Source organism: Frankliniella occidentalis, unplaced genomic scaffold (genome assembly GCF_000697945.3).
Source record: "Frankliniella occidentalis isolate FOCC.00 unplaced genomic scaffold, Focc_3.1 Scaffold118, whole genome shotgun sequence".
Classification (NCBI taxonomy): Eukaryota; Metazoa; Arthropoda; class Insecta; order Thysanoptera; family Thripidae; genus Frankliniella; species Frankliniella occidentalis.
Genome location: NW_026267246.1, coordinates 482,747 through 493,056, shown reverse-complemented (window position 1 = coordinate 493,056; position 10,310 = coordinate 482,747). Strand labels below are relative to the sequence as shown.

The 10,310-nt window shown below is 51.5% G+C and overlaps 1 protein-coding gene, 1 long non-coding RNA gene and 1 other non-coding gene across 3 annotated transcripts in view; all 3 read right to left on the bottom strand.

The window, feature by feature from the left end:
- Positions 1–4,442, bottom strand: part of LOC113204014 (beta-1-syntrophin) — a 33,097-nt gene extending 28,655 nt beyond the window's left edge. The window contains exon 1 of the mRNA XM_026419014.2: positions 3,410–4,442. Coding sequence (XP_026274799.1) covers positions 3,410–3,890 — 481 coding nt within the window. The 5' untranslated portion in view covers positions 3,891–4,442. The remainder of the gene's footprint in view (positions 1–3,409) is intronic.
- A 383-nt stretch (positions 4,443–4,825) lies between these two features.
- On the bottom strand, positions 4,826–7,586 carry LOC113204021 (uncharacterized). The gene is made up of 4 exons (XR_003303272.2): positions 7,433–7,586; positions 5,921–6,057; positions 5,502–5,546; positions 4,826–4,914 (listed from the first exon to the last, which is right to left on the bottom strand). It is a non-coding gene; the product is annotated as an uncharacterized LOC113204021 (long non-coding RNA).
- On the bottom strand, positions 5,300–5,474 carry LOC113204025 (small nucleolar RNA SNORA53). Its single transcript, XR_003303274.1, has one exon. It is a non-coding gene; the product is annotated as a small nucleolar RNA SNORA53 (small nucleolar RNA).
- Positions 7,587–10,310: the final 2,724 nt, after the last annotated feature.

Genomic DNA, 10,310 nt, shown 5'->3' with positions numbered 1-10,310 from the left:
CGTGAGGGGGGCGGCCCTTCGCCTTTGCGCGACAGACAGACGACGCCTTCCCCCAGCCAAGTCGGGCGCACGCAAACCATCATGCGAACGCAACAAGTCCCCCCCCCTTCTTTTCAGTCTGGCACGAGCCTATTCATTAAACATACGCGCCTGAAAAAAAAACAGGAAAATAAAAAGATAGAGAACAGCAAGTGTCTGCCGAGTGGTGGTAACGACAACCGGATGGGAGCAGCGTCCCGCCAACAGCGCGCAGCGCGCTCGGTGCGCACGGCCCATCGCGCTCTGCAGCGCCCACCGCGCCGAGGACCTCGTCGAGGACCTCGCTGAGGACACACATAAGGGACAGGGGGGCGCGGGCCAGAGGACACGCCGGGATTTTCACATCTCCTGGGCTTGCGCGCCTCCATTCAGAGCACCTTCCGTTTCTTTCTTTTTTCTCTCCCCAGACAGGTCGGACCGCTACGCTAACGCCGCGCCGACAGACCGGCGGCTCCAATGAAGACATTTGTAGGCAAAGCCAATACACCGCGGCGACACTCCCAAGTGACCTGGCCAAGCAGCCTCGCCCGACAAAACGACGTCAAGGAACGACCGGCAGAACAACCGGGAGCAGCAGGCGGCAGGCTCGTGTGGATGGCGCCGTGGGGACTCGGGACGAAGCACGCGCATACTATTCCAACAAGGGGGTCGTCCGGAAAGTACGTCTGCTACTCGGCGTTACGGAACTGCCAAAGTTCAGCCCACGCAGGCTCCCATGGCGCCTGCGAGGTAGGCAACATCTTGCTTGCAGCGCCTGCGTGTACGGCGGGGTGGCCTAACGCGAGTCTCACAGGCGCCGAGCTGCCGCAATGCACCGAATGAATCTTGAGTAAAACGGACGTACTTTCTGGGCGATCCCTGGGCGTCACTGTCGATATGCAACAAACTACAACAAATGCAAGAGGTAGGTCTCTGAGGTGATCGTTGTACTTTTATACTGTAGTGCCCATCAGACTGCATTTTAAAGCAGGCTACTGTACACTGAGACCACACTAACTTCTCGACTGAAGAAGCACAGGCGGCATAGGAGTTTGTGGGCGAGAGGGGGTGAGGAAAATCGAGACCTTAGGCTGGTCTCACTATACTTTAGACCACAAACTTGTGTACCTACTCAGTAAGTACAATTCTTGCAGGCAAGTACCAGACTAGTTGCGGGCCGTGCTTTTTTTGTGGCAGTGACGTCAGGTGGCATGTGACGACGAGCTCGGGTGCTCGGGGAGCTCGGCTGTACATCAGGCGAACATTTCAGACCTCGAGAACGGATAACTACCTCAACTTATTTACCGTACCGATTTCTCGACGATTCACCCCCCCCCTCGACGAGGCTGTTTCGGGAACAATGTTCGCGACGTGTTGAGGAGCAGCCTGTGTGCACAAGGACCGCTGCCTCCACTGCGGCTCGGCAAGGACCGGCAAGGACAAGGACAGTCAATGGCGCGCGGAGGTCACAGCCCGCGGCGCCCCGAGCGCCGTGCACCCGGCCCCGCCAGGGCCCCACCAGGGCCCCGCCGGCACCCAAGGCGCTGATTGGGGTACAGCCCCGCCGTACTGCTGGCGATCCGCCAAGCCCCGCTCCCCCTCCAAATAGGACGATCGTCTTTGAAACGGACAGCCAGCGCGGAAAAAAAAATAACTGATTCGTCCAGACGAGACCAAGACCAGGCCAGGGCTGGCCCTCCTGCTAGCTCCTATCGACTGCCAATGGCCACGACTCTTGTCCTCCACTCGTCTGCCAGCGCCAGGCCGCGCCACGCCCGCAGGTCGGGAAGGGCTGACGCAGGTCCAGGCCGGCCCGCCAGCCCCGCCAGGATCATTGTTCCCTCTGACAGGCGCTTCTCGGTCCAGACGACGGGGCGGGGGTGGGTGAGTGGGGTGTGTGGGTGGCACGGGAGGGAGCGAGACGGAAGCAGGCGGCGGGGCGTGGCGGGGCGCCCCTGCAAGTGGGAGCGAGCTGGGGCGACGCCTCATCACTGAAATGGCTGCTGACCCAAATACGCTCGTGCGCCGCCATGAGCCGGCCTGATGGACCCCGCGCCGCAGCCGCCAGTGCGAGGCGCCATGGCGCCCGGCTACGCCAGGCCGCGCCCACTACAGGTCGCGCTCACCGCCTGGCCGTGCAGGTCCCTGCCGAGGAGCAGGTCCTACTCGACTTCCACTCTTTGGGTCCTGCAGGATGTCGGCCGGGCCGGGGCCCGGCCAGCAGCAGGACTTGTTGCTCGGCAGCAAGCTCAGCTCGGCCGTCGTGGTCCCCGCCGGTCCCCGCGGGGCTGCGAGCTGACCGCGGCGCCCATTAGGGGGGCGTCACGGGGCGGGGGGCGCTCCATCCGACTCGGCTCGGCGAGGGCGGCACGGGCGTGAGGCCGAGGCTAGAGCCGAGGCTACAGCCGAGGCGCCACCCGATCCATCACTGCTTCCTTTCTGTTTGTTTTCCCGGTTCTCCCGGCCCGTGCGGTACGTAGTGTGGAGCAGGAGCGAGGCAGGAGATGGAGAATGTGACGGGGGTTGCAAAGGGGTGGGGGTTGGGGGCAATGTCGCGGCCTGCCGCTGGCTCCGCTGCCCAGCGCTGCACTCCCGGCTGAAAACAAATTCTTTCCCTCCCCGTTTTAATGAGACGGCCCACAGACCAGAAAGGCGGACTGCAAAGGAAATGAATGCATTCCCAGCTGACGGCGCGGTGCGGCGGCGCGCGGCACGGTGCCACGGGGAGGGGGGGGGGAGGGGATGCAGGATGTGGAGGATCAGAGGGAGAGAGGGAGCATGGGAGAGAGGCGGGGCGGAGACGACAAGCCCCGCGGGGGACCGCTACAGACCGCTGGGGCCCAACGCCCACGGCTAGGCCAGCCGTGAGCCGAGCCAGGCCGAGCCGGGCCCACATGGGCACATATGCACTCCCCTCCCCCCCCCTTTACGCCTCACCCTTTCTTCCGCTTCTCCCCTGAGATCAAGACTTGCTGCCAAGGCGTAAACCCTTCCGCACCTCTAGCCGAGTGCGCCCCCGGCCAAGACCGTGTAGCGTGTTGTGATGTTGTGATAGGGGAACTGATCTAGAAAAGAAGAGGAGGGGGGGAGGGGCTGGGGAGTCCTGCTGGTGCTACACACTATACTGCCATCTGACGCACAAAGGGTCTGGGCGGGTGAAAAGGCACAACGCACAAGGGTAGCAATCAAATCAATATTTGGCTTATTTTCAAAAATATGTAACTCTACACTACACAAAATTATAGATTGAGAAATAAATTGATGTAAAATAAAATTGTACATTTTCCCCATCCCATATTTTCAACTCTGACGATGGCTACGGAGAGTTCCATTTTAACTACCGGTAGTCTTTGCTTAGTAATAAAAATTAATTGAGAAACCTCAGACTCACCTTCTAATTCCACCACCTTTCCAGCGCGTTTCAGGGCTTTCACTGCTTCATCGTGTGTTGCTTCTCGAAGATCTTCACCATTGACAGACAGTATGGCATCACCAACATACAATTGTTCTGTTTGATCAGCTGCCATTCCTTTAAATATCTTTGAAATAAGGATTGGCATCTTATTTTCTTTGCCACCTTTGATTGAAATGCCTAGGCCATTATTATCAGATTTCACTACCCTAACAATGCGTTTCTGGTTTGCCACTGATTCTGGTACATCAGCATTGTCCATCATTCCACCACCAGAGTCTAGATTGTTATTGTTGTTGTTGAGGGTTCCATTAAGAGCTGTTGAATTTTCATAGCTCTCATCTAAACTGATACTGAGATAATCGTCTTCAAGAGTTACGAAGACCCTGTACCATTGTCCACGTACATGAGTTTCTAAAATACCAGAGCGCCCGTAACCAACTGCCGCAATGTCAGCCATGGTATAAAGTTGAGTTTCACAGAGGCTGCCGTGATTTCAGAGCAATCATCCGTACCACATTCTTGAGGTGGATAAATTACAGTTGTTTGCATCCATCTTCGGTCTTCCGAGCACACAAATCACTAAAGAAAACAAAAATTGTCATTCTTTTGACAGTTCAGTCAGTGATATGAGGATGATTATTCCCACCAGAGGACTGCATACAAATCTTCTATTCACTGCACGTCATGATAACGGCATTTTAAACACACATCACTGTACCATAACCGGCGTTAAAATTTATCAGAGAAGAGTTTGTAGAAAATTTCTCAAAGAAGACGTGAGAGGCTATGTTTCACAGACGATTCGAAGTTTAGTTTTTCCGTTAGGCTTGGGATATTTTAGGTACTCGGCGACGAGGGCAGTCGACAAAAATTACGAGAAGCTGCATCGACGAAACACGCTTTGGCCTCCTACACTCATAAGCCCCAGGATCACGAGATTTTGACACGACATAAACAAATACAAGACTGCCCGAGCCCCTGCTCCTGCTTCGAGATCGTACTGCTACCCCTCCCCCTCGCTCCAAACGCGCTCTAGCGGCAGAAGACAGAACTTACTTCTCGATGCTCACGTTTTTTGTTTCGGCATTACCAACATGCCGACTGTGTCGTGTCGTCTGCTGGGCGCCAAGGATGGATGCAACGGAAGAGAATTTGTTTTGCACAGGGGTTGATTTCTTAGAACGAATTTGGAACCACAATTTTAAAATTAAAATGTGAAATCGCCAGTGAGTTATTGCAGGAGAACCCCCATTCCCATGACGTCGAGCACCTTTAGAAATTTGTGAACTAATGTGCAAGTGCAGCACCGCAGTAAACTTCAAGTATCTTTTTGAAAGCCCTCAGGCCTGGTAGGGAAGACAAGGATGGTAGTTAACTTATTAAGAGTATCAATAGGTTTTAGATGTCTTTTTATTGAGAACAATAACAGAAATTATACAGAATTTGAAGAGACTGAAGATATTGCTCACCTAGCCGCCAAACTGCAAACAAAATAAAACAAAGAATTAGAAACGAAAGCAGCAGAGGCAATGATCCTTTACAGACCCAAAATGTTCCTTGCTCAGAGACAAGTACAACTCAAAGTGACACTCGTATTAGCGTATATAAGTAGAGCATCACCGCAAAAGGAACATAAAAACTGGACAGCTAGGTTATCAGGCAAACGACACATCACATTTGTCAGATTGACTGGGGTTGTTTGGTAATCATCATGAAAAACCTTGCGTCAGAAAGGATAAAGGATAGCAGCAGCTTGGTTATCAGGCATACATTACATCAAAAATCTCAGATTGACTGGGGTTGTTTGGTAATCATCACGCAACCCTGCCAAGCTATCCAATTTAAAATTCTTTCAACATTTAAAATTGTGTTCGCAAAACCAGATTTCACAGAAAGAAAGATCTGAGGAAGAGCTGGAAATGCAAGTTGGTACTCTAGCACGCTTATGACTCATTCACCACCGATATCCAACCGGCAAGGTCAGTGGGCCCGATGTCCAAAAAGGACGCTGGACCCCGGAGGCGGATCTAAGGAACGTGCATGGACAATAGCAGCGAAAGAATCTCACCTGATGAAGGATGCTTCAGCGTCACCAACAGCAAAAAAAGAACACCTGAAACAAAGACTAATGTGGTTAGATGTTCACAAGAAAATTATGTTGAGCAGCTGCTTAGTGGCTAGTATCAGATTTGAGAGTTGTCATTCAAAGAAAAATATGACAGGGATAACTAAAAACATCATGTAAAGCCAATAATTGAAACAGCCAGCTCAGATAATTCGAATAACGTGTTTTGAAGTTTATATCATGAATTCTCTTAAGGTGTCCTAAGGATAATCATCAAGGCAAGCTGACCAAGCACAGAATTAAAAATTAGAGCTCAGATAGGGCAAGACAATCTTCACAAAGCGTTCTGATAAAGTTATTGGAGTATCAAGTCTTTGTATCATCAGTGCTCTCAAAATTAAAGGAATAGCACAGTTACTCACCATGTGGAACTTCAAGCCCAGTGATCTAGTTGAAATACAGAAGCCTCAAAGGCAGGTCAAAACACTAAAATGACCAGGGCACCTTCAACTCCAACGGTTATAACTACTGCTTGCTCATGGTCCACTCCCGGTTAAAACTGAAACAAAGCAACATGAAGAGTTTTAGTATGAAACATGACAAATACAGAGTAAGTGACGAAGCTGATAGCTTAGTCCTATAGATTGCCAACTGTATCAGATTTTTTCGAATAACGTATTTTAGTTGTTTTTATCATTATTTATCTTAAGGTGTCCTAAGTTAATCATCATATAACAGTCAGCATTAAATTTGCTCTATCAGACAAATGCCTCGTTTGTCTTCAAAGGGCCAAGTTGAATGGATTCTTGGACCCTTGGAATGTGGTAGAAGTTTTGGTCATCACTAAGAGCAATTAAAATAAAGTACATAAAAATAATCGAAAAGATCAAACTCCCTCAGACAAATGCCTCGTGTATCTTCACTAATGGACTTTGGTTAGGAAAAACTCCTTGGCCATGCCCCTCATGTTTGGTAGAATTTTATCATCACAAGGAGTAGATAGAAGCAAAAAACTCGGGAGGGTTACACCAACTGCGTCAGAATTATTTTGAATAACGTATTTTGGAAGATATTATCATTACGAATCTAAAGGTGTCCTAAGATGATTCATCATGTAACAGTTAGATCTAAGAATAAATATGACAGCTCCATCAGACAAATGCCTCGTTTGTCTTCAAAGGGCCAAGTAGAATGGTTTCTTGGACCCTTGGAATGTGGTAGAAGTTTTGGTCATCATAAAGAGCACAGTAAATCAACAACGCTTCAGTATCCTATGATCCTCAGAGTGGTATAAATTCGGATAAAATATCCGAAAAACCACATCGGACATATGCTTATAAACATCATGAGGTAATGGGTCAACAAATACTAAGTGCAAGCTTCAGAATCCTTGGACATCAAAGTGATATGCGATCGGATAGGATACCCGACCGCTCACATCAGACATATGCTTGTAAAGCATCACGAGCTAAAACACTGAAGTTCAGTTCAAATAAAGACGAGTAGGCACAGCTCAGAGGTTACGATAAGTGAAATCATGAACTCATCCGAACGAGACAAACCATCATTGCCGGTGCATATCACAAGAGCGCCACGTGGTAAATCAGATTCAACATAACCAATCGTCACAACTATCGGACTGGGGCGGTATAGAAAATCATCACGTTAACAAGCTTTAACAATCGGAACGGTTGCTCAGGAGGACTAAACCAATCGTCACTAAAAATCAGCCTGGGGCGGTAATTAATTGTCATCACAGCAATCGTCCGAACAATGAAAAAGCAAGGGGCAATTCGCATACAATTCAAAAACTCAGTAAAAGTCTGGATAGACCGAATGCGTGAGGCAAATAGCCACAGAGAGCACATGTATCTTTTCAAGTAAAATCGCAGAACTCCCACATTTGCAGAAGGATGTTCACGGATAACACTCACCTCAAAGTTTCGAAAGATGATGCCACGATGAGAGTTGCCGGAGAAGTGACCCGACCCGGGACCGGAATGCGGTTCTCCGCTTCTTCTTCTTCACCGGCTCAGCGACGGATCTTATAAGCCGTGAAAACAGTTGAAGTACTGCTTCGAGCAGTGAGAAAGACCGCCGCTAGAGCGCGCTTTGCAGCTCAAGGCGGGGTTTGCTCTGCAGCTCGGGGGAGACCGAAGAGAAGCGGATATGACAAACTGACAAACAAACAGACCCGCCGCAGGAGGCGGGATATTTTAAATTGTGCATTGTTCACAAAATGTCTCCGGCCGGGTTATCGTCTTCAAGTATAGAACTTCATTCTTTCAGAAGGGTTCACTGTAGCTGAATTTCGTCATTTTCAAAAAAAAAAAAAAAAAAAAAAAGAGAGAGAGAGAGAATCAATTTGGGACTAGAACTGTTCACAAGGTGTAAATTCAAACTTATCGTAACATCACGATGTAAGGGTGTATCCTGAAGTGTTCAGTATAACAAATGTGTTACAAATTGTTGTTGCCGGGTTTCCAGACCTAGAAATCTCTGGACATCATGTAAAGTGACCCTTGGAATCGTTAGGAAATCTCTCGAAACCTGGCGGGGTCGGGTGAGGTTTAGGGTTTAGGTGAGGGGCGGCTGGACGCGAAGGTAGGGGTTCAACTAGTCAACCAGTGCGCTCGATGCCATATGGAGAAGATAATGTTTCATTCCATCCTTAGACATAACATTCTGTTACCATTCGACCCATAAAAAAAATTAGCCCACAAGGCTAAGAAAGAGATAGGCCCCCTGACCAGACCAGGCCACAAAGCCCCTCAGTGGCTGGCTAACGGAGAAACAGTCAGGGGAGACAGTCTTTAAGGGACTGTCCAAAATCACACGAAAAGAATGAAAAACGCAGCCCTGGGCCCTGGACTTGGCAATGGGCTCCACCCTTCATCAGCGCTGCTCTGGTTAGAATAGATTGTAGTCCGCGATAAAGTTGATTTCAACTTTTATTTGCCGTCACGAGAGCTTCTCATTTTCATTCTTTTTGTTCCTCTCCCCAGCTCATTATCGATAAATGTGACCCCACCCAGCACGCCAACCACGCCCTTCCCCCGCGGCCACCGCGGCCCGGTGCCCCACCGACCTCACCGGGGACCCCACGGACCCCACCCAATATAGGACTCTAGTCCGCGCTAGTCCGCGCCGGCCCGAGCCCTCCCCCCAATAGCGCAGGTCAGTGCGGGAACCTTTAGTAAGGGGTTGGGGAGGCGGACGGGTTGGGCCGGGTATAGGACTCTGAGACTGGGAGCGGATAGCGGGTCACTCTGCGTGCGGGGTTGGTTGGCTGGCGGTGTGCGCCTCGGCGATAGGCAACCCATTTGACACCACCAATAAGCACGTTGGGGAGATAGCCCGTGGGGTAGGTGGGGCATTCGCCGTGTGATTGGAATTTCCGTTGACTCGACTCAACACGCATCGCCCCGGACCGCAGCATACTGTGTTCCTGAGAAGACGAGCTTACAAAAGTGGCAGGTGCAGCCCACGGTGCAGTCCGATTGTGTCAGGAATTTTCCGTCGTGCCATCATCGTGCCTTGAAAGGAAAAGAACTGTGTACTTACTAGGTCCTACACAAACACACGTTGGCAGCAAACACATTATTTTAAGCATGTGTTTTGTCTTTTCGAGAATAAATTCACACTGTTTGGATGTGTGACAAATTCTTCACACCTTTCGCAAGTAGGCGAACGCGACCATATTTACACTCTTGTACGAAGTGTAAAGGCCAATACGCCCCAGTGTTGCGCGTTTGCATACCCAAGGGGCTAATGTGCCATACGGGCCCTGGACACCTTGCGGCGATCCCCTTGTCCTGAACTCGTTACGATGTTGGCAGACACCTATGTCACATGGCAGACTGTGCCGAGTGTCAGAGCCACGACACAACAGTGTTGCGCATTGACATATCCTAAGGGCCATAGCCATGGCGCCTTACCCGGCGGGTGGGGCGAGTAGGCATGCCCGCCTACTGGTGTGTTTTAGCCCTGACACACGGTAAAGTACAGTAAATAGCTCTTCCATGTACACACATGACTCAAGTCGCACAGGTTCTAGGGTTGTGCAACAGATTTAAAACCAGTGTAGGGTGAGCAACGAGCAGTCCGAACTGGACAGACGAGTGAATTAATTCACACACCTGCAGGTGTGCGAATAATTGCACGTACTCTCACGAGACTCCATAGGATGGTAAATTGGCGTGCGGTGCTTCGGAGTCAAGGGCCCAGGGAGCAGGAGCACCGTAGTCGGGCAGGAGCATGAGTGGAAAGCCCACGGTAAGTCCACGGTAAGCCCGCGGAAAGCGTGCGGCAAGCCCACGCAAGCCCACGCAAGCCCACGACAAGCCCGCGCGGTAAGCCCAGCCCGTGGGCAAGCCCCGTGACGTGCCAATCCAGGCGCTTCTAATGGCCGAGCCGAACCGAACCGAGTGCGTGCGGCGCACAGTGCCGCGCGAGCCCCAGCCCAAGTGGTTAACGAACCATTTTCTAATTTTTCGCCGCTTTATTCTTTCCGCTCGAGTCCGCCGGCCCGCGCGGGTCGCTCCCCTTCCTACAGCAGACCGCGGGGCAGCGAGTGCCCGCCGAGGACTTCGCCGTCCCGCTTGTCGTCCTGCTCTCTGCTCCTGCCGCCCCTTGACGCCACCCGCTCCGCCCCCGCGCCGCCCCCGCGCTCACCCCCACACCCACCGCGCCTGGCGCCACCAATGCGGCAGGTCAGGGAGCGCAGCGCGCCGCCGCACCGCCAACCTGTTAGCTAACTCGCCCCCCTGGCCGAGGCCTCCCACCAACCCCGGGCCGCGGGCCCCGGGCCCA